The sequence below is a fragment of the Miniopterus natalensis genome, chromosome 1 (genome assembly GCF_054644295.1).
Source record: "Miniopterus natalensis isolate mMinNat1 chromosome 1, mMinNat1.hap1, whole genome shotgun sequence".
Classification (NCBI taxonomy): domain Eukaryota; kingdom Metazoa; phylum Chordata; class Mammalia; order Chiroptera; family Miniopteridae; genus Miniopterus; species Miniopterus natalensis.
In genome coordinates this window covers 8,644,419-8,668,685 of record NC_142081.1, presented here as the reverse complement: position 1 = coordinate 8,668,685, position 24,267 = coordinate 8,644,419, and the positions used below count along the sequence as shown (strand labels likewise).

The 24,267-nt window shown below is 54.1% G+C and overlaps 1 protein-coding gene across 3 annotated transcripts in view; it reads right to left on the bottom strand.

The window, feature by feature from the left end:
* The window catches only part of ITPK1 (inositol-tetrakisphosphate 1-kinase), a 142,314-nt gene that overhangs the window by 16,644 nt on the left and 101,403 nt on the right, over nucleotides 1-24,267 (bottom strand). For all 3 annotated transcript variants that reach the window (XM_087818505.1, XM_087818507.1, XM_087818506.1), the window contains 3 exons: nucleotides 23,830-23,947; nucleotides 2,815-2,913; nucleotides 2,348-2,388 (listed from right to left, as the gene is read on the bottom strand). In XM_087818505.1, coding sequence (XP_087674631.1) covers nucleotides 2,348-2,388; nucleotides 2,815-2,913; nucleotides 23,830-23,947 — 258 coding nt within the window. The remainder of the gene's footprint in view (nucleotides 1-2,347; nucleotides 2,389-2,814; nucleotides 2,914-23,829; nucleotides 23,948-24,267) is intronic.

Genomic DNA, 24,267 nt, shown 5'->3' with positions numbered 1-24,267 from the left:
CTTAGACAGCTGGCTGCCTGCCCCATGGCTGCCCCTCACAACAACTGTCACAGAGCGCCACCCAATGTGCCTGGCTGACCTCAGCCGGATGGGGCAAAAGTAGAGAGAGATCCAGGCCACATGGGAAACAAAATGTGGGTGCCCCGCAGTGACTGTCTCCTGACCCTTCTGATGAGAGTAAGGGATGGGAAGAGGCCAGATGTGGATTCAAGTTCCACTGACAGGGGCTTGCCCTATTTAAGCTCCACTTTCCTTACCTGTCTGGTAGCATCAACCACCATGGGACAGGTTGGGGCTGTGGGGAGCTTTGAGCTTTGGCTCAGTGGTTTAGAAACAAGTGAGGGGATATTCCACTGTGGAACAAACCAGTGTGCTTGCCTTGGCTTAAAAACAAAACGCAGGACTAAACAGTTCTGTGAACACACCAATCACACACACCGAGATGTCCTCCAGAGGTTGAGCTGTACACAACCGGGGGTTCTTCTCGCTGCACTCAACATCCCAGGCACCCCAACTAGTGAGGAGCCTGCCCCACCAGCCCCTGGCTCCTGTGGTGGAGAGCACCCCACTAGAGGGGGCACCCCCCCGATGCTAAGAGCCTCCCAGGGAGCAGGCAGCCCACAGTGTACAAGCCCTTGGGAGTCTCCAACAGTCTAGATCCTCTGCCTGGGGGGTGGGATGGGGAGCCTCTCTCTGAAACAGCACACTATGGGGTGGAATGGGGCATGGGGGGTCACATATATATTGGAGCCAGACTAGGAACTGCTAGACTGAGGGGTGAAACAGCCTCCCCTGAAGGCACTGGCCTCAGATCTGAGGGTCTGGTCCCAAACCACTGCCCCTCTGCAAGGGCCCAGCAGGTGCACCAAACACTCCTGTGCCAGGTGCCACAGCAGCACACGCAGCGACTCCCTTATTCTTCACAACTGCCACCGTATCACCAGTTACAAGCGTGGGACAGACACTCAGAGAGGCTGGGCGATCTGCTAAAGTCACACAGCTGGCTGTGCACAGGGCCAGGCCTGGCCCAGGTCTGTGTGAATGGCAGAGCACCTCCCCACCGCAGGCTGGCCTGTTCCGAGTACGCCGGTCTAATCACACTGTGACAGGTCATCCTCCACCCTGAAGCCCCCAGGCCCTCACAGGAGGAACCTCTTGGGGGTGAAAGTGCCAGGCGGAAGGTTGGCAGGCAGGTGCTGGTGCCTATGAGGACAGCATGGGCTCTGGGGGCACTATCTAGCTATTCCCTCCCAGGGCCTGGTACAGAGCACATCCTGGCACAGAGCCTAGGCAGGCCTGGATGGGGAATGCCCCATGAGGGCTCCCAACCATAGGAGGCAGCTGGCCTTTGCAGCAGGCCATGATTTCCTGCCCCCACGTTCCTTCCCACGAGCAGAGGTGCCCCTTGGCCTCGCAGCCCCCCTCACGGCGGGTACTGTAGGGTACCGACAAGGTCTGTTTACAGACATTTCCCCATAAATACAAGCCAGGGATAAAGGGCACTGCATAAATCTTCTACGGGGTGCTGCTGCCAGGTCACCATGTTTAGTCATAGGTCATGTGGAGCATTTCTGTGGGTGGGGCTGCCAGGGTCAGGCTCTCCCAGAGGGCCTTCTCCGTGGCTCAAATGTCTGGTGCGCCATCCCCTGTGCCTAACAGGGAGGCCTCCAGGCTGGGCCCCTGAGGGTGTAAAATGCAAGGGGGCGAGGAGAGCTGACGGTCATGTCCCAGGTGTGGGTCCCAAGGGTGGTGAAGGCAATAAAGACCCAATAGAGCCCCTGCCTGGCTGTCTAGTCCTCCCGCCCCCAAAAGGCCTCTTCATTAGTCTCCTACACCACATCTCACTGGTGCTGTCTGCCTCAGGGACTGTCTCCACACTGGGTCAGGACTCACATCTTCAGCATCCTTCCCCTGGCACTGAGGTGGGGTCAGGAATGACTGCCCGGTGAATAACAAATGGATGAGAGCGTGTAGGTAGGGTGCCCCTTCTGCCTCCCCTGCCCTTTCCAAATTTAGCAGGACCGCCAATCCTTGAGGGCAGGGGTGGGACCTTTTCAGTCCACAGCCCTAGGTGGGGGTAGCCTGGTGGCTGGCACTGAACAGGCACCCAAGGAGTGCAGACACTGATGGGCCAAAAAATGGACAGCCAAGATAGGTCAGATTGGGGTGTGACTTGCAAGGGCTCAATCGGCGGCTCACACACCCATCCTGGCCTCGGAAGGACAGGGACAGGCAAGGGGGCGAGACTGGAGACAGAATACAAAGCCGCCACAAGCAGGACGGGGAGTGGGAGCAGCAGGTATGGGATGCAGCACAGACTCAGCAGGTCGTCAAATCTTCCACTCACCTCGTGGGAGTTGGTGCCATGAGCCACTCTGGTTTTGCAAACTGTGGGGGGGGGGGGGGGGGGGGGAGAAAAGCAGAGTGGAATTAGCGAGGTCACTCATCCACAAAGCCCAGCCTGGCAGGTGTACAGGGAGAAACTCAAACTCCTGTGGCCCCTCGGGGGTAGGGGCAGGTGAGACGGGGAGACACGCTGACTCAGCAGAGGCCTCAGGGTGCTCTGGACCGACCCACCAGACAGAAGCACCTTCTGTTCACACCACCCATTTCCATAGTGTGTGTGTGTGTGTGTATGTGTGTGTGTGTGTGTGTGTGTGTGCTGGGGGGGGGGGGCACCCAAGGCCCTTGGCAGCCAAGGCCTTTACCCACCCTCTGAAAGTTTAAGACCAGGGGGGCCAGGCAGCTCCACCAGGTCCATGGCCTGCCCGCCCGCCTGCCTGCCCGCCCGGGGCCCCGGGCGCAGTTACACACTGAATGGGAACGTCAGGCCGTTCTTTTCCAGGAGCCGCACGGTGTCATCCCCGCACAGGCTCGTGAGCTCCATGAAGGGCGGTGAGCAGATCCTGTCATCTGCGGACAGAGGAAACTCAGAGTCAGCACCCTGCCCGCTGGCCACCCAGGGCCCACTTCTGGGGACAAGCCCACCTCCCTGGGGGCTACCCTCAATACCGTGCTCTCCCGACAGCACCCCGAACTCCACAGTCGTGTGTGAACACATACACACATACAAAGAACAGCGCATTTTAAAATTACTTCTTCTAATAACACTTCTATAATTATAAAACCAACATATAACTGTACAACCCAAAGATCAAAGAAGAGGAAAAACCACACACATTCGCACCACCTCCTTAGGCACACAGACAATTTAGGCGCACAGCCAGTGCTCAGAGACCTTTATACAGGATACTGTCACGTAACCCGAATTTTCACTCAATCCACTATCAACATTCTTCTGGCTCATTAAAGACATTTCCCCACCACATGCTGTATTGGCTTAACAATAATCGCAGGATCGAGGCTGCTCACTGAGCTCTCAGCGCATGTGTAGCATTGTAAAGCTTTGCACACATCACCTCTGAAGTCTGCAAAATAACCCGGAGAGGAAGCCCAGGCCAGGAGGTTAAAGGGCGTGCCCGGGGCCACACAGCCATTCCTTCCCACGGCCAGGCCAGCCCTCACCCTCTCACCACCTAAGGAAAGGTGGGAAACAAAACAGCTCCTGACCCAGCCAGCCAGCCGCCGCCAGCCACCGCCTGCCCGCGCCTGCCCTCGCTCCCTCACTCCTACCCAGCACACCCACCCCCTTCTCCAGCCCTGCCCAGCCCTGACCCCTTCCCGTGCCTTCCTACTCATCTGGGGCCCCTGGGATCTCCTGAGACCCTGCCTCAGAGGGGTGCCAGCCTCCTCTGGGCACCCAACCCAGTGGAGTGTAGGTGTGTTTGGTTTTCTGGAGAGCTCTGGGAGCTTAGCCTGCCCTGTTCATCAGGACACCCGCAGTGCCAGGCTCTGAATGAGGGTAAATTTGTGGCAGAGCAGATGTAGTCTGACTTTTGTCCGCTGATTTTTAAATTGCATTACTGGTTTGTTGTTACTTCATGTCTAGTCTCCCCCCAACCAGACCACCAGCTGCCCAGGAGGTGGGACCACCCTGTACCTCTGGGCACAGGGGACAGGAAAAGCTGAGCATTAGTGGGGTGGGGGTGTCCCCCACCCACAAACTTGGAAACCAAACCAAAGTAAACAAACAAAACGGCTTGTCTCCAACAGCCTTCGTCTACTTGGCTGGCCACGAGGTCAGTACATTAACCCAGGGCAAGGTCCGGCCTCACATCTCATATAAACAAAGGCAGAGAATCATACAGGACACATTAAAGGTGATTTACTGTCCCTCCCCACCCCCTCCCCCAAAAGTCCAAACTCCAAGTAGGCAAGAGTGTGGGCAGATTTTGGGATTGCAGAGCTTCTGAGGGACCCCAGGAGGGCAGTCTGGAGCCAGTGCTGGCTGAGTCCACAGAGCCCTGGCAGACAGAGCTGCAGGTCTTCCACATGGAGCGCTCACTGAGCCCTCAAAGGCTGTGACAGCGCCCCCAAGCTGAAACAGGCCTGAGAGGCCAGCTCTGCCCATGGTCATGTGATGGTCAGTGTCAGAGCAGGATGGAGAGCCAGGCTCACATGGCAGATCAGGAAAAGACAAATCAGTCAGGAAAATCAGGGTAGGGAATACATCCTGGCTCTCAGCTGTAGGCCACTATCGACACCAAGCCCATCTCTGCATCCCCCAGCTCAGATTCAGAGCCACAGTGCAAACATGGTGAGGGGCTGGCAGGCCCTTCCACAACTGTGGAGGGAGGAGAGAGTTGTGCAAAGAAAGGCTCATCGCTGCAAGCACAGGCCTTGCAGCCAGCTCAGCCTCTGCAGTCCAGCCCTGGCAGATGGGACCTGAGGCCTAAAGAAACGAGGCTGCAGGGCAGGCTTAGGACAGGCGCCTACCCAGCCTGGCAGGGGCCCTACCTCACACCGTATACAAAAATTGATTGAAAATGGACCGTGATCTAAATATAGGATCTAAAATAGTACAACTTTCAAAGGAAAATATAGGGGTAAATCTTCACGACCTTGCATTAGGCAATGGTTTCTTAGACACTAAAAGCACAAGCAACCAAAGGTAAAACAGATAAATCTGACATCATCAAAATTAAAAACTTGGGCTTCAAAGGACACTATCAAGAAAGTGAAGACAGCCCACAGAATGGGGGAAAATGTTTGCAAATCACACATCTGATAAGGGTCTAGTATCTAAAATATATGAAGAACTATTAATAAACCAGTAATAGAAAGACAACCCAAATTTAAAATGGGCAATGAATCTGAACAATTCTCAAAATAAGACATATAAAAGGCTAAAAAAAGCACATGAAAAGATGCTCAGAATCATTAGCCATCAGGGAGACGCACACCAAAACCACGATGAGATATTACTTCCCACCTACTAGAATGGCTACAGGGAAAAAAATGGACAATAAACAGCAAGTGTTGACATTGCTGAAGGGGATGTAAAATGGTGCAGCTGCTTTGGAAAACAGTCTGGCAGTTCCTCAATTAAACACAGTTACAATGTGACCCAGCGATTCCACTTCTAGATATATAACCAAGAGAACGGAAATCATCCTAATATTATTCACAATAGTAAAAAACCAGCAACAACCCAAATGTCTATTAACTGATGAACAGACAAACAAAATGTGGTCTATCCACACAAGGAGATACTGAAAGGAATGAAGTGCTGATACAGGCAACAGCGTAGATGACCCTTGAAAACGTTATGCTAAGTGAAGGAAGCCAATCGCAAAAGCCACATGTTATATGACTTCGATTACCTGAAATGTCCAGAATAAGCCCATCATGGAGACAGAGAGGAGACTGGTGGTTGCCAGGGACTGGGGGGCCGGGGGAGTGGGGGGAATGAGAGCGACTGCTAATGGAGACATTTCTTTTTGGAGTGATGAGAAATTAGATAGTAGAGATGGTTGCAGCACTTTGTGAATATATTCAAAACTAATGAGTTGTATGTATACTTTCAACAGGTGATTTTACGGTACATGAGTTATATCAATAAAATAAAATAAAAAGAAAGAAAAGAAAACCCTCCATGGGACACTGGGCTAAGTAAATGCTTCATATGAAGCAATCCTCCTGCAAACTTGCAGAGTCCTGTCCCCACCCCACCACTCCCCAGATCCACGATGAAGTCAGAGAAGGACAGGGGAGTGCTCCCCCAGAAATGCTAGGGGCCCAGATGAAATGCAGAGACAGGACATATCCAGTGAATGGACTACATCAAGCATTAGGGCAGACATGCCCACCCTTCCAAAACCTTACGCTCCAGTGTAAGGGGGCAGTCTGGGTGGTGGCAGGACCCAGCAGAGATGGTAAAGGGCCCAGTGCACCAAGAAAGAGGGGCACACGTACACTGCTAGGGTCTTCTCCCTTTATCCTAATTTGGAGCTTGCTGACCACACCCTGAGCAGGCACCACTGGCTGCCAACCCTGCTCCTGCTCCAGGGGTGGGCCTGAGACTGAGGCCACACCCAGCCTTGGGTAAAGGCAGTCCTGAGCCCGCGGGCAGAGGCTGGAAGGGACCGACGACCCTCACTCAGCCTGCCCCCTCTCCAGACTCCAGAACAGCAAACCATGATTTGTTTACTGCTTGAACTGCTTGCTGGCTACTTGCAGCCAAAATCACCCTGACATATCCGTGAAATCACAATTAGAAACGACTACTGTTCCTATTTTGGTTTCAACAACCATTCATCAACAAAAAAAATGTGTTGGGGCTGAACTAAATCTTAGGAGCTAGAGACACAGTAATGAAGGAGCGCAGGTGCCCCGCCCTCGTGGAGCTCGCATTCCAGGTGAGGGGACCCAGACGAGGGACCAGGCTGATTTACCGATAGGTAAGTGGCCAGCTAGACAGTGGGCGCAGGAAGCACCAAGCACGAGAGAGGGAGTGTCAGGGGGGCCACGGGAAGGGGGGGTGTGACAGGGCAGTGTGTCGCTGAGCAAAGACACAGGAGGACGAGGGAATGGGCCATGCGCGGGGGGGCAGGCTGCGCAAAGGCCCTGCTGAGGGACACGGGGCTGTCCACCTGCACACGCCAGACCAGCCTCAGATGAGGACAGTGGTGCCAGTCTAGCTTGTGGACAGAGGGCACCTGGCTGAGCGGGAGGGCTGGGGAAGGAACCAGGCCCTGTAGCGGTGAAGCCAGAGCCTCGGGGGCAGGAACCACACCGGCCTGTCCCACGAGACAAACTGCGGCAGCAGAGGCTCCTCCAGCTCAACCATGGGAAACTTGCAACGTCGTCAGCAGCTCCTCGCCCCAAATAGAGACAGAATAGACTCTTTCTACAGGCGGCACTGGAGCCCGGGAGGCTATTTCTGGTTCCCCGAAAAAGGCTACTATTGCTTATTTATCTACCGTCTTTATTTCTGGATGGGAGTTGGAAAGAGGCTTTTTTTGGTGAGATGGTGGGTTGTGTTCTGTTGAGAGCTGAAACGTCGGCCCCTGGGAAACTGAAACACCCCCATCTTCCCTCTCTGCCACTGTCCTCCGAGAAGGCAAAGCTGGAGGCCCTTGGAGATGGGCAAGTCCCAACCGTGTCCACAAGTCCAGAGGGGAAGAAAACAGTTCAAGGCCGCACACAAGCTACTGGCAGGCCCAGGGTGAGAACCTGGGTGACCCAAGTCACACACCACTGCCCTGTGTACTCTGCAAGGCGGCCACACTCATCCAACGGGTGGCAGCTGCTACAGAACTAGCACAAAGACAAGAGACCAATGACAAACAGGTGGATACTAGAGGACAACTGAGGGTGGGAGAGAAGGCAAATGGCACTTGGGAGGTGTGGCTCTGAAGCCTGACTTTGAACCTGAGGTTGACTAGTTGTTGGCTGAAAGCTTGGGGAAACTACTGAATTCTGCTGGGCCTTGCTCTCCTTGTCTGTAAACTGGGAGGCCTCCCTAGAGGGCTATTGGGAGACCTGGTACCTAGCAGGCACCGAGCAGTGGCAGGTACTATTTCTGGTACCACGCTGGGGAAGGCCAGCAGGGGACAACCACAGGAGAGCAGGCAGATTCTGAATCATGGCCACCAGTCCACGTCCAGCTTCCTGTGGTATGTCAGCAGCCGGCCTCACCCTCATTGGCGTTCTTCCTGTGCCCAGCATGGAGCTGGCAGGGCAGGCCCTGATGGATGTCTTGGTGAGGCACTGATGTGGGAACAGCTGTGACAAGACTGACTACCTGGAGTCCCTTCTCTTGGACAGGTTCACCCAGACAATATGTACTTGATGAAAACCAGACGGGGCAGGGACAGTCCTCGAGGACAGGCAGGGCTGGAACCATCTGAAGCTTCGTGCCAGGCAGGGCCCCAGAGGCAAGAACGACTCCCATGTGTCAGGGCTGCACTGACGGGAGAGGAGCTGGAAGGCCCAGCAGAGGGGCCCAGCCGGCCAGGAGCTTGCCACATGGTCCTGGGCATCAGGGTGCCATCTCATGAGGAATGTGTCTCAGGGAGGGCAGAATACATGTGGGCTCTGTCTCCCTCAATAGAACCTTGGTTCCATGAGAACTTGGGGTTCTGGTCACCATGACAGGCCCAGTGCCTAGAATATACCTGGCACGTGGCAGGTGTTTCATGGCAGGTACTCAACAAGCACCTGCTGAGTGAACTAACCTGCTGAGCGAAGGGGCTGATGGCACCCTAATGCACAGGCCGGCTTCTCTGACATCTGGGCCACATCTGGGCAGATGCAGGCCCTGTGGTGAGTGTGTCTTGGTGCCACCCAACCCACATGCCAGGTCTAGCCTGTTTGCACGGCCCTCAAGCTACTGTTGTTAGGCCCTCTCTCCCGCTCCCCCAAAGCCTGCCCCACCCAGGATTTTTCCATCTGAAAATGACATCCCTCCGCATGGCTTTCACTTCTCCGAAGACCTTTCCCCTGCGTAAGTGTCTTGTTTATCCATTCTGCTATGACTGCGACCGAATTGTCCTTTTTCATTGTTTTTACTGGATGCAGCCATCAGTATTTTCCCATGACTGTGCATGTCCTGGTCACCCAACTGGTGACATTTCCCCTAGATTCAGACATTTACATTTGTGCCAATTTTCCTTCCCCATAGATAGGACTCCAATGAACATCTCTCATGCATAAGGCCTGTGCTTGTGGTAAATCATTTCCACAGACCAGGCTCCCAGGTGGGTTTGGAGTCCATGGGAACTGACATTTCCATGGTTCTTGCCACAGTGTCCTGTTGTTTCCCAAAGGGACCCAGTTCTTTGCGGGGCACCAGCAATGAAGGTCACACCTTTTCAGCCCTGAGTCCCACTTTCAGAAATCTGGGCAGTGGTTTTATGAGGGAAGATGAAAGGCGACATGGTGAATTATCCCACCTGGCATATAAAGTCAGTCTGCCGCCAATGGGCCCCCCAGGAGAGTGAGCAGAGGCATGAAGACACTGAGACTGACCCGAGGGGCTGGGGGCAAGGCACATGATGACAGTGAGCTAACACCCTGGACCTCAGCCCGAGACTGGCATGCAATTCCAGCAGCTTCCCAGGCAACCCAGGTGGCCTTTTAGGTTTGGGGCTCCTGACCAGCAGAACAGGGCCATAATAAGCCAATCCTGTCCACTTGCTGGAGTTGCAGTGAGAACCAGGGATGAAGAAAGTGTCACAGAATCTGCAAAATGCCAGATAAAGAAGCCAGGCCCTCCTGGGGGTGCAGGCAAGGGCCCGGTGCTGCCATGTGCTCACACTCTCCTCGAAAGGGGAGGGGAGGCTCTGGTTCCAGGTGCCACCACGAGCCAGGCAGTGGCAAGGGTCCCTTTGCCACTCCCAGCTCCCAGCAGGGGCACAAGCGGAGACAAGGGGAGCACCCCAACTCCATGCATGCTAGAAGAGGGCTGGGAGCGGGCATGTGGCTCAGGTTTCTAGCCAGCAGACCGGGGCTCCTGACCCCCAGGAGAGCTGGGATGCCGGGTGGCAGCAGCCCCAGCCCTGGCACTAGGGAGTGTGTGGCTCAGGAGGGCAGACTTCTAACTGCATCCTGGAAAGGCCAGGGAGGGCTCCGCAGGAGAAGGCGACATCCCAGTGGGCCTTGGTGGAGGTGGGAAGTTTCAAGCCTGAGCCAGAGAGCTGCTGTGCCCTCCTTGGGTGCCCTCCTTTTAGGCAGAGTGTAGGCTCGTGAAGCAGGGGCCTTGTCTACTATGTTCACAGCCAAATCCCTAACAAACGAGTGAATGAACTAAACACTGGGGCTCCCACCTCTCTTGGCCCGAAGCACCCAGATGCTGCCTCTCAGAGCTGGGTTGGGTCCCGCTTTCCTGGGCTACTCCCTGTTCCCAAGGTCCCATGTTGTATGGCAGGAAGCAGCCTTATGCAGGAGGGGCGAGGAGATCCATTGTGTCACTGAATGGGGGTGGGGGTAGCAGGATTCAGGTTCTCACTCAATCTTTAAAGAGTTGGGGGAAAACAAATGCCCTGACTCACAAGCCGTGTGCACGTGCTGGTCCCTCGGCCCAGGGAGCCCTTTATTCCAGCCTCCTCTGGGCCTGGGACCCCTGCCTTGGGTCAGGCCGCCTCCCTCCTCTGAGCTCTTCCTTTTCGCACACCTAGGAGAAGGACCCTCCTGCCCAGCTCTTCCTATACTGCTCGTCTCAGTGACTAAGATGGGCCCCTCTGCACAAACTGCATACTCCTGGAGTGTCTGTGTGGGACTCAGGCTGCCTAAGCTTGAATCCCAGCTCCACCTCATATCCGCTGTGTGACCCTGGCCATGTAACTTTACCTGCCTCAGTTTCCTTGCTGGAAAATGACAGCAACAGTAGCTACTTCATAGAGCTGTCCCTTCCCCCATATTTGGAAAATGCATTTTTAGATTATGAAACGGTTCCTAAGTACAGCCCCACCGCAGGGTCTGGGCAGCTGCAGCAGCCCAGCCTGCCCAGCACAACTCATGCCGTCCGTCAGTCCTCCGGGGGCACGGACAGGGCAGCCACTGTTGGCCCAGGACTGGGGCTTCTTCCCAGCTGCTTGACCAAACGTTCCTGGAGTTTAAGCAAATAATCCCCTTTTTGGCACCCTCGCCCCATAACCATCTTCTCCCCCACAAATCATCAGATTCCTGGTATCCTGCCCACCCTACCCACCACCTAACCCAAGCTACACACAGCAGCTGGATCCTGGCTCCTCTTTCTAAAGCTCCCACCTGCAGAATGAGGCAGCTCAGCTCAAGAGCTGTCCACAGCCAGTTCAAGTGGCAGCTTTTCCAGGCCTCTGCAATCTGACCCCGTTCACCTTCCTGCTCTAGGCTGCGCTATATCCCTCCAAACTCACATGCTGAAGTCCCAAACTCCAGTACCTCATGTGATGGTATTTAGAGAAAGGGCCTTTTAAAGTGGTGATTAAGTTAAAATGAGGCTTTAGGGAGGACCTATATCTGACTAGGGTCCTTATAAGAAGAGATTAGGACACAGATACAAAGAGGTTGCAACCAAGAGAAGACACAGGGCGGGGAGAGCCACCTACAAGCCAAGGAGAGAGGTCTTAGAAGAAACAAGCCCTCCCTTGACCTTGACCTTCCAGCCTCCAGAAGTGTGAGAACATTAACTTTTGTTGTTTCTCAGAATGCAGAGCCCAAGGTCATTCCCAGCTACACCCTAGCTCCACGTGGAGTTGTCTCCTCTCCATCCCTCCTCACCATCCCCTGCACACACCTCTGGGACTCCCCCACTCTATGGCAACAGCCCCCTTGTCCCAGCATCCTCGAGTTCCCCGAAGAACAGCTGTCATATAACAATTCCCCTCCCTGTGGCACCTGACCAGCTCTCTCCTACCCGCAGTCTCATTTGCTCTAGTACCATGTTTCTTGCACGTCGCTGACTTGTTTGGTGGCTCCACTCTTGTACCCTATTAAATTTCCACATTTGGGTTCTGAGTCAGCAACCAAGCAGTACATTTCTTGGGGTCAGGACTGGGCCTTACCCCTGGCCCAGCATTGCTCAGAGAAGGCAGGCGTCTAGCAAGAACCATCTCTTGGACAAGCGTACATGTGTGAGATGAAGTGAGAGATGAAATAAAAGTGAGCTGTAAGCACTGGAAACAAAAGGAGAAGGGGAGCATGGCCCATCAACCTACAGGCTCCAGTATTCATGACTCAGTACCTGACTATTCAAAGTCACCTTCCCTCTGTCGTTACACTGTTAGGGGGCAGGAGCCACATGCTCTTGAATTCTAAACAGGGAGAGACATCCCATGTATTCTGCGTGAACCAAGTTTCAGCCTGACCATAGCTTTGAAAGCCCCAATGGCTTTTTGGCTCACAATGATGGCAGCCACCTAGTAATTTAGAATAATCTAATATGGCTAGGAAAGCAGCCACAGGCTCGGGCCAGGAGGAGGCAACTAGGAAGGACCTGGATGGCAGGCCCATAGATGAGAGGAAGTGCAGCTGGAACTGCTCTCCAATCTACAACCGGGCCTGAGACCGCAGAGGGCATCCCCTGTCCTCACCACAACTCCCTGCTTCCACTGTCCAGTATAATGTCCCATCTAGAGGCCTGGCCAGGAAGGGCCCCAGCATCCTGTCATAGCAACCATATGCACTGTCCCATGTAATGCTCCACCCCCATCTGGTCACTCTCCTTGGGGGGGTGACCTCTCCTGGGACACCCTCACTGCCCAGGTCTCCACCCCTCCTCTGCTTCCTTCAGATATGTCAGAATATCTGCTCTTAGTTGCTGATTCCCCTCAGTTACACTTAAAAATTGCCCCCTGCTCCGTCCTTATATGTCCCCTAATACCTACTTCCATGTCATTCTGCATTTCCTTCACAGTAGGTGACTCATGTCTTCCTGTAGCTCAAGGACCCCTGGAGGCTAGGTGGCTGAATCTGGGGGAAAGGGGGGTTGTGGCAGGTCGTATATATCTTCATGCACACTCATAGCCCCGGATGGGATGAAACTGAAATAACACGTTTTGTTTTGTTGAAGACGTGAAAAGTTCCAGCCCTTGCAGCCAGCATGCTCTGGGGATATGGGGCCTGGGGAGCCTGACTCATGAAAACCACTTGGAAATCTGCCAGGGCTTGGGGTCCGTCCCAGAAGCAGATCCTCTCCTCCCCTCCCCTTCCCCTTCCTCGCCCCTCGTAGGCTATGAGAGTGCTCGGTTGTGGACTAAGTGCCTGGATTCCAAGCCCAGGTCCACTGTCTCACCCTGGACTGGCTGCCTCTCTGTGCCTCAATTTCTATCTCTGCAATATGGGGAAAACAGCATCATCCACCACCCAGGGTCACTGTGAGCACCTGTATGCTGGGACTGCATGCAATGTGCAGTAATAAGCACTAGGTAAGGCTGTGCTGCTATTAGTCAGAGTTGGGTCTGCTCCCCCTTATTCACTGAAGTCCAACCAACAACCCAGAGGTCCATTTGGAACCTACAGCAGGTCGGGGTTGGGCGCTCCCAGCTCCAACAAAGCAGCCCATGGGGAACTGGGCCCCTGAAAAGCATCCTGGGACAAGCTGGGTTTCCAGGCAGGATTGGGTGCTGCTCATCCATGGGAGGAAACTGAGGCCTAAGAAGTTAAGTTTTTCTTCAAGGTCAGTATGTGGCAGAGCAAACAGCCATGCCCTTCACCATGCCCTTCATCACTTCTCCCCACTCTCACAGTCCCCTGAAGACTGTGGGCCTGGAAGGGATTAGGGAAGGTTCTGTTCCTGTCTCAGAGAGCAGGAGACAAGGCCATCAAGCTGGCTGTGAGTCCCTGACACTGGTATACAGATACTCTGGGCTGCCCGGGTTTGAGTGGCCTTCAGGAAGTTACTTCACCTCTCGGTGCCTTTGTTTCCTGATCTGTAAAAAGGGAAGAAGAGCAGTCCTGCCGGAAGGGCTTCTATAAGGGTCAAATGAGTTAATACATAAAATATAACAGGAGCCGGGACATAGCAGGCATGGTGGCAGAGTCCACCGTCCCCTCCATCACCATCATCACCGGTGTCATTTCACTGGTGTCATTACTCAAAGTTCCACCATTTAAAAAGTCCAGGACCAGCTTAGAGCGCCCAGCTGCTCTGTATGGAGACAGGAGGAGCAAAGAGTGCTATTTCCTGCCTGGAAACAATGCTCTTGACATCAAGCAAAAAGGAGGGAGACCAAGCCTGCTCGTCCATCCATCTGCCAGGACACAGCTCAAACTCAAAGCAGATCGGCAACAAACATCCACGCCACCCCAGGGACCGTCGCTCACTTACTGGCAGAGCGCGTGACACTGAGGAGCACTAGTGCTTAGAATATAAAGTTGGGTCTGGGCTGTCGGTCCCCTGCAGAGCCAAAGAGATGGAGATGGCAGTGATGAGTGAGTGAAAAATGACAGGGACAAGACACCTGCCGGCCTGACAGTGTGCTTGGCCCTGCTGAGTCCTCTGAGGTGGCAGGGTAAGAACTCCATAGCAGTCTCCTCCAAAAGCTCTTGGGGAGGGGCGAGACGAGGGGGCTCTGACCTGGGTCCTAGACTCCCCACTGTGGCAGCAGGACTGATGAGAAGGACTGAACCCAGCCCTATGCTCAGCACCAGCAGGGCTCTCCCCAGAAAGGACCGTCCTCTGTTCCTGGTGGTAGCCTGCTTTCTCTTACCTGCCTGGCCTTGGCCTCTGCCGTACCTGCCCCCAGGAAAGCCTTCCTCCCTCATGCCTCTGCTGCTGAAAAGGAATCTCATTGCTGAAGCCTGGAGTCTGGCCCAGGCTGGTCGACTACAAGCCCCCTCCACCCTGGCCTTTCTCGGTACCCATGGAGGCATCTGCTCACCTGAGCCCACAGCACTGCCCTGCCCTGCTGTCTGTCTTATGCGCACCATGGCTGTGGCCTGTACTGCATTTCTATCTCCTTACCTCACCCTTCACCTACCCTAGACATAATGCCTGTCAATGTCACCTCTCCAATCTCTCTGGGCTCTGTCCCCTCTACTCCTGCCCACTGCCACCCTCACCCTCACCCTCACCAGGCACGTAGCATCTCTCCCCCAACTCTGCAGCAGCCTCCCTGCCTCCATCCATAGGCTAAATCCAGACTGGCATTGGAGGACCTCTGGGACTCAGCAAGAGACACCCTCCAGCAGCACAGACAGCCTGCTCGCTCTCTGGAACGGCAGCCCACGTTTCTCCTGCTAGGCTCACAGTTTCAGACCCACTTCAAACATCACCTCCTCAACAGCCAGTTACCACAGATAGCCAGGGACACCTCTTCCCCTGGCCCTGAGCCCATGACCCCATCTGCCACAGGTCAGCCCCCACTGCAGGAACTTCTGCCTCAGAGGGTTCCCCCGTGTGCCTGCTTCTGTATCTGACCCTTGAAAACACCCTTCCTCAGTCTGCATATTTAATGAACGCCTACTATGTTCCAGGCCCTGCTCTGGGGATTCAAGGTCACCAAAGACACACTTCCTGTCCTTAAGACCCTTGGTTGGGTGGGGAAGAGAGAAGTGAACAGATACGACAACACAGTGGGATTGCTGCTGTGACCAAGGGCAGCCGGGGTCTGTGGGCACAGAGAGGGAGAGCACTGAGGCCCACACAGGGAAAGAAGTATGCAGCAAGGAGGGCAGCGTGGAGGAGGTCGCCTGAGCCAAATCCTGAGGAGATAGTGAGGGTGTTCCAGAAGGGGAAGCCAAGGACAAAGACCAAGGGCCAAGGTGGGGCTGCCAGGGAAGGTCTAGATGGCTGCAGTGAGGGGAGTGAGGGCCGATACGGCAAGAAATGTCACCTAGGGAGGGGTGCGAAGGGGCCAAGATGCCCAGCACTGGATACAGAGACAGAGAGACTTCATATCAATTAAATTCAACTTAACTTAGAAGTGTGCAAGGAAAAACTGGTTTGCTCAGTGTGACAGGAAGAATCCTAAAATGGCCCCAAGACTCTGTCTGACCCCTGCTGTGCACACCTTGCCATGACCCTGTCTGACATTTCCTGGCCTGACACTGCTCTGGTGAGCTGCTGAGCAGTCTTCCTCCCATCTGACTCAGCCAGTGAGTGACCTGTTTCATCTGGAGGAGACAGAGCGCTGCTGCACCTGGAGTTTGGAACAGAGGAGCCAGACAAGGGCCCAGGTGGAGACATGGACATTCCTGAGCTCCGTCCAGCTTGTGGAAAAGGCTGCTGGAAACGTGGATTAACTCCGTGGCAGCTGCTCCCAGTGATTTACGGCCCCTTCCGGACCCAGCAGACGTTGGCTGCCCCCACTCAGCTCCAACTCCCACACGCAGCAGCCTTGCTGGTTCTCAAGGCATTTTAAAGACAGTATTTGAAGTGCTCTCTTTGTCAGTACATACTCTAAAAGCAGAGCAGAAAATGTGAGCCTGTCCCCAGCGCAAAGATGAAACCTCCATCAATGAAACGGTCCATGTTCTGAAACAATGAGACGGTTTCCTTAATTCAAAAAGGGCTCTAACCAATTAATCAGAAAAAGACCGACAACCCAACAGAAAAATGGGCAAATGACATGAAAAGATTCACACAGAGAAATGCAAAAGGCTAATAACACATGAAGAGATGTTCAATTTTGCCTGTAATGGAAGAAGTTCAAGTTAAGATAGGCATCATTTCCCTGGCAAGCCGGCACAACTAGAAGTAAAATTCGTTCAAACTTTCTGACGGGTAATAGAGCAATACTGGCCAATGCGGAAAATGTTTATAATAATCTCTGACCGAAAAATTCCACTTTTAGGGATTAATTTTACAGAAGTATGCAAAGATCTATGTTTACTGCAGCTTACTGTTTAAAACCCAAATCAAACTGGAACGACGCAACGAGCCCCATATAACTGAGTGAATTACGACTCTTTCATTCACATGCTGAAATATGCTGCTGTCAAAAAGGACAGGGCAGACCCGAGCTCCATCATCTCTATGGGCTGATGTGGAAAGAAGCCAAGATATCTATTAAGTGAGAAAAAAATAAGTTTTATGAGAACATGTGTAATATGACACTGTTTCTATTTTTTTTTCTTTTTTAAGCACAAATGTATTTGTTTGTGTGTGAGAAGGGTCTAGAAAGATGGATTCCACTGTTAGGAGTGGCTGCCTCTGGGAAGTGAGGCTGAGGTTACACGGGTTTGAGTCACCAGCAATCAGGGCCCTGCCGGTTGACAGAGGGACTTCAGATGGGATCTGTGCAGCGCTGGAGGTGAGCGGCCTCAGGAGGCCTGCGGTCCCGGGACTCCTCAAGCGTGCTGGAGGAAGCCCGCCTCTCCCAGAAGCGCTGCAAAAAGCTGGAGGGGCCCCATAATCGACTCAGTGGAAAGGGCTAAATACTGCTTTATTCCATTGATTCTAAGACGTGTGTTTTTTCATTTTCCATCAATGAAGTTGAGATGCTTCATTACCAATGGCTGTCATTATTTAATTAGCATTTTCCCCCCAGGGCAGGGCTGGGATTCAGACCCAGAAGCCTCCTAAGTTGGGGAGGTGCTCACCTGGGCTGGGCCCACAGCCAGCGCTCAACCTGCCCAAGTGTGGGGGTGGTTTACCGTGGGGCCCAAAGCACGATCCTGCTCTGCAGACCCTCCACCTTTACCTCCACCTGAACGGGGGTCTCTGCCTAGGTGGCTGGAAGCAGCCAATGTGAAAACAAGAACAGTGTTTCTCCCCTACACCCCAAAGTTTGGGAGAGGAACCAAGAGCCAAGCACCTACCCAAGACCCCACCTCCCCATCACTCATGGGAACCGTGCCACTTCCATGGCCCCTGCTCCAGGAGCCTGACCTGGCCTGGCCTGGTGCCCTGTCCTCCCTCACATCAGACCCCTTGGTGGGGCACAGTGTCCCCTCAGCCTCACCGGGCATCACAGAAGCCAGCTCCTCAGGAACCCACCTGAGGTGTGAAGGATGTTCCTAGCAGGCTGATCCCAAACTCCAGCCTCCTGCACAAAACCAGGCTGGAAGCTGGCCCTGTCAGGAGTGGCAGTCTTCGGGGTACACGCCCCATCCTCTCTGTCCTCAACTCCAGTCCCCACCCACCACTAGCTTCTGCCACATGTCTCCCACCCCAAATCCAGGCTCCCAGCAGGACCAAGGAGCTGACAGCATTGAACTCTGGGCCATACTTGCTGCAGGGAATGGAACCGGACCTTCGGCACACTTCCCCCTATGGAGGTGATGACAACCTTGCCTTACAGATGAGCAAACAACTCAGAGAGGGCAGGGACTGCCCAGGCCACATGAGGGGGGCTGAGGTTTGAGATCAGGCCTGTGGGCACCAATGCCCTGCTCTTTTTCACTCCATATGTGCTGCTGCTCTCCAAAAGAACAGGCAGGGTTTCTGTTTCCTCCATAACCACATAGGGCAGAGACTCAGTGACCATCTGAAGCGGAGCTGCCGGTCTCCAGTGGACACCAGAGGGCACCCAGGAGCAGAGCCAGTTGCCAGTGGCAGGCTCCCAGGAAGGCTCTGGGGATCACAGGCCCCCAGGCAGAAGAGCCCCCAACTGTATCTACTGTATCCATCATGGCCTTGGCTCCCCCACACCCTCCAGGCTCGTGGAGGAGGCAGTACACATAAGGACAGGGAGTCGTATTCAGGAGTCACTGGCTAACAGCACAGCCAGAGGTGTGGGTTCAAATTCCGGCTCTGCCCCATAGTAGCTCTGTGGCCTCAACCAACTTAAGCTCAATGCACTTCAGTGTCCCCATGGCTACGGGGTGACAGCACCTTTCTCACAGATCACTGTGAGAATTAAATTAGCTGATATATACATGTAAGGTAATTCTAACAGTGCTCACCTGCACGCTGACCAAGCAGGCTTAGGGAGAAAGGCGACCCGCACAGGCCACACAACGCAGAGGACATGGGGATCTGAGCCCAGGCCTCGATTCCAAGCCCCCTCCCACTCATACCTCTCCCATCCAGAGCACCGTGCAGCTCACCAAGGGTGGGTAGGATAGCCGACCCCACCTCTGAGTAACCTGCATGCCCAGCAGTCCCGCCATCCCTACACAGATGCTCTGTGGGGAATTATTTCTCCTGGGCCGTGAGGAATGTTGTTTTCTCTTCACTTGGTGTCTAGATTACTCCATTTCTATCCAGCCTCCAAGATGAACCCTGATTAAATTCCCATAAAACCACAGGCAGCACCACTCAGTCTGTGGTGCACAGCCTTCCCCAGAGAGGCCTGGCGTCCAATGGCCATCTGTCACCTCCAGAGCACATGTGTGGGAGGCTCCGGGAAAGTCACCCCACCCCCACAGCTGTCATCAGCTCAGAAGGGCCTCTTAAAGCCTTTGCCCTGTGGTCTGGAGACACTTCCCCAGCTGCTGACCCCAGGACCAAGGGGACAAACTCATATCATCCAAGCACAGCCCAGGTGCTTTCTCACAAGTAGGTTCAGGAGCTGGCTGCAACCTGGCCCAGAATTGCCTGGCTTGGGGTAGCAGAGCCAGGCTCTGGTCTTGGGACATCCATCTCAAAGTCCTAGGACTGTGTGACAAAGCGGGTACCATTGAGAAAGAAGACGTGCAAAGGTGTGTGCAGGGCAATCTTGCCTTGCTGACACAGTCCCCTTCCTCTTTGCCCACCTCAGGCAGTTTTTAATTTCTGGGAGGCTACCATCCTTGGTTTGAATTGGATCCATTCACATTCAGTGCCATCTGTGCCTCTGGCTACAGAGCATGGGTGCAGCCCTGCCCAGAAACAGGGAAAACCCGAGGCCCAGGAGCTCTGGGGTGAGCCACTCTGCAAGCCTACTGACCTCTTTGTAGAAGGATTTACTGCTGAGGTCACAGGCTGGGGCCACATGCCCAGGCCAGCAGGAAGGAAAATGGTCATTCTAGGTCATTCACCCATGGATTCCCCATGCAGGAATCCATTTCTCAGAAAGTGGCATGGCAGACTGCTAGTTGTCCTCCAAAACTCATTCTCCCCAGTCTTCCTTGGTGACAAAGCTCCTAAATTTTAGCATTTCATCTGGGCACATAGAACCCAGAATAAAGACCACGTTCCCCCACTGCCTAGCAGCTCAGTATGTGACGTAAGTTCTGCCAATGACATGTGAATAGAGCATCATGCTGTAGCTTCCAGACCTTTCCTAAAGATAGCCAGGGCTGCTTTCCTGCTTCCTTGTTTCTAGTGCCCCTTCTCCACCCTGATGTCTAGATCACAGATGTGATGGCTGGAGTTTTAGCACCACCTTGGACCAGGAGGGCCACACCACACAATGAGCTGGAAGAAGCCTCAGTCCCTGCTGTCCCACACAGAACCAGGTGACCTTCCTCTGGGCTTGTACATGAAAAAGAAATGAAGATCTGTCTCATTTAAGCCACCATAATTTCTGGTCTCTGTTGTTGCAGCAACTTTAATACTAACCGAATGGGCGGGTTTGAGGCTGACAGGTCTGAGGTAGAGAAAGGACCCTGCTTCCCCTCCAGAATGAGAAGAGCTCAGGGAACGTAAAAGTGAGACGGCAACGACCACGCCGATGCTGCGTAGGCCCTCTGACAGGTGCGGCTGGGAGCTCCGGGCAGCAGGCCTCGCCTTCTCCCTGATGCTCTGCAAGGAGAAGGCTGGCCCCGAGCACAGACCCCAGTCCAAATGCTCCGCTGTTCTTCCTGGAACAGTATTCCCTGTGCCACAGCCCACAGCCCACAGCCCACGGCCAACCCAACCCCTGCAGAGCAGCCTCCCACCTGCCCATCTTCTCTGCAGCTGCCCAAGATCCCGGGGACAGGGAAAGCAGCTTCAGCACGGGGGCTGGAAGTCTCCATGAAGCCCCTGCTCCCAACACAAAAGCGGTGTCACTTGGATTATTCTAACTGTCTGAGGAATTTACAAGGGTAATTATAGCTGTTTACAGCACGCCTAACAGGGCTGCGTCCCCCCAGGAATAGCAGGAGTGGGTGGAGGAGAGCCAGGGTTGCGCATCCCAGAGGAGGTTCTCATCTGCACAGGAGAGCCGGCCCTGGGAGGGAGTGGGGGAGCCAGCAGTCTTCCCCATGAACAGCCCTGGTGGGCAGGAAAAGGCTCTAGGAAGTCTCAGCCCTAGCTGCCCTCCAGGAAGAATACCAGCCTGGCTTGGTGTGTTCGATAAGGAAAATCCAGAGTGGCTCAGTCATGGCCCACCCACCCACACAATTCCTGCTGGCCTCAGACCAAGGCTGTCTTTAGGGTTCGTACACAGTTCTTGCTAGGCCTGGAGGTGGTATCCCCCCAGCAGGCAGCTCCTGAGCTAAGGACATCCAGGTTTGAGGTTTCCTGGACCCAGCAGAGTAGGGTCTGATTCTCTCCACTGGGAACTGGTCAACAGTCCCTCAGGCCTGTGGCTGGGTGTGTCGCCTTCACAACAGGTACAGGTAATGGCAATTAGAACCCGTATCCAGGCCCTGTCTGCACTGATCTATCCAAAATGTATTCTCTCCCTGGCCAGTGTGGCTCAGTTGGTTGGAGCACCGTTCTGTACACTGAAAGGCGGTGAGTTCAATCACCAGTCAGGGCACATACCTAGGTTGTGGGTTTGATCCCCAGTATGGGCACATACAGGAGGCAACTGATCGATGTTTCTCTTTTTCTTTTTCTCCCTCTCTCTCTCCCTCCTTTCCCCTCTTTCTAAAAAAATAATAAAAGTCAATAAACATATCCTCGGGTAAGGATTAAAAAAATTATTTTAAATTTAAAAATAATGATTAAATGTATTCTCCTCACCATCTCACACACAAATGAAGTCCCCTCAACTGCACAAGGTGTTCCAAGCCCCCACTCTGGCCTGGTGGTCTGCAAGTCCCTCACATGCACCCCACACTTCAACTCTCCCCGCTTGGCTCACACTCCTACCCTGTCTGGGAAGCCCAGGCTGCCACTCCTCAACACTTGCCCACCAGGGAGATGGCCCTACATCCTTTGCATCCTGCAAGTCCAGCCCCCCTCTAGTCCCCTGCTTCCCCGACTGTGCAGGCTCATACTCCAAGCCAGGACTCACCCTTGATCTCCAGCCCTAAAGTCTCCAAGATCTAATCCAGATGACTCACCTGCTGCCATCATAAGAGAGCAGCAACACCAGCTGCCATTCCCCAGTGACCCCAATGGGCTATGTGCCTGTCAGACATCATCCCAGTTATCCCAGCCCCGGAGCCATGGATAAACCACTTACTATCTACATCTTACAGAAAACCAGCAGGGACTTAGCCAAGACCACACGGCAGCTGAAGCCCAGATTTGGATACAACCTCAGTCTGTCTCCACCAAAAGCCCGTGCTCTTGCGAAAGTCTTCTTCGAGGTCCCTCCCGAACACCATTAGAACCATCACTCTTCTAATGGACTCATCAAGGACATGAACCATGGCTGCCAACCTGTACCTCCTCCCACTCATCGGAACTTCTCGTCTTTTAATTCCATCTCCTATCCCTTCACACACAGCCAGTCCAACACACACCTCCTGGAAGTGATAGATTTCCTTTCCAGAATCAATGTTCCAAATCATCACTCTGTATCTTCCTCCTCACCTGGGGACTCTGGCTGGACCCAGGAAAGGAACACAACGGGAAGGGAGTTGACATTGTCCCTGACCACTCCATTTCCAAGGAGGAAAGGGCGCTGGTGTGCTGGGAAAGCCTGCCTACTTGCCTCCACTCCCTGGAAGTCAGGTCCACGCTCTACCCCACCCAATGAATGCCAGGCACTCAGAGAAACAGGTCTCGAGACCCCTTACAGGACAGCCAGGTCCAGCACCAGCGCTCCTGCACTTCCCTAGCCAGGGTCTGTGGCTGCACCTATGCCAGATGCCTGCTAGATGCGGGGCCCTTTGGCCATAGATGTGAAAAGTCAAGCTCAGGGGTTAGGAGCCAAGGAGCCTGAGTAGAGGCCAGGCTGAATGCTGGCTCTGTTGCTTAAAGGCTGTGTGATGTCAGTAGGTCTGCTAACCTCTCTGAGCCTCGGGTATTATCTGTAAAATTAGGGAGGAGGCCATGTCCTCCTTTATGAGCACAGGAAGAGAGAACATAAGGAGAAGGGTTAACCCACTACCAGGCACCTGGCACATACCCAATAAATGCTGCTCTCATCATTCCCATAATGGTCCTGTGAGCCAAACTGCCCACTGATCCCACCATCACACAAAACAACACCTGAGGCCAAGCCTCCATCCAGGTCAGGGTTCAAGATGGCATGTGTGGACCACACTCACGGTCTGGATGGCAGAGCAGGGGCTGCCTCTCCTACCCCTAAGATGAATCCCCACGAAGCCCCAGGGCATAGGCAAAGCACCTCTCCTTACAATTAAACAAGAGCTCTCTGCAGGGAATGCTTGAGCAGGCAAAGAGAACTAGGAGGTTGCTGTTAACATGAATCTTTCAAAAATGCATAAACAAACACCTTGGAAAGGCAGTTCCACTCCCCCATAGCTGCCCTGCCTGGGAGGCGGGGAGAGTCAGTCCCCAGGGACAGGAGGCCACAGCTGGCAGCAGGAGCTCCTGCAGTGAAGAGGGAGACTCCTGGTCCTAGAACACGGCGTCCCCTCGAGGTCTAGCTGCCACACTGCACAGCTCCATGCATTTGATTAAATGCCCTTTAATTTCTGTTTGTCTCCTTTGCCTGGTTACATAACTGCACTCGCCCGCCCGCTGGGCTCTTCTGCACACATTCCTGCTCTCTACCACTGTGTTATGGGGACACTTCATCGCCAGTCCATGGCTTCACAACAAAACAAAGCTGTGTTGAAGTGGTTGCAGCCACTCCCCCAAAGAGCTCTCTGGGGTTTTTATTTCCTAACTCTGCTGGTCACAGAGGGAGGAGGAAGGGCCGTCCCCAGGATGTGTTGCCCCTGGAATTCAACTGCTTCCAGTCCCAAAATACTTCAAAAGACCAGAGCCCCCTCCTCCCACCCCATGCAATGACTGCCTTATGACCAGAGGTGGGCCACCTGCCCCCGGTGCAGAGCCACCTGTGCCCATACCTTTCATGTAGGCCTCAATCTTCCGGATGAGCTCGTAGGACTTGGAGCGGTCAAGCAGCGTCCTGATGGCAGGAAGGGGGTCCAGGACAATGGTCTCAGGGTGGGCATCGATGTATTCCTGAAAACACATCCCTTCTGGTTAGAGAGGGGAAGCTGACGCTAAAAGGCAGGTGACAAGTAAGGCTTCACCCCACATGCCTCCACATCCCTCCCTGTCTTCTCACTCCCCCAACTCTGGGGCCCCCATCCACTGAGCCCCGCAGATCACGGGACTCTGTTAGACTAATCAGGGCGTTCTGCCACCTAGGGCCACTGGGAGGACGTGTGACGCGAGTCGGTCCAATCAGTGGCAGGCTCCGAGCTCTTGCTGAGAATTCTGGGAAAAGAGCGCTCTCCTCACTAAGACGACGAAGCTCAGTAAAATGACAGGAATCCTTA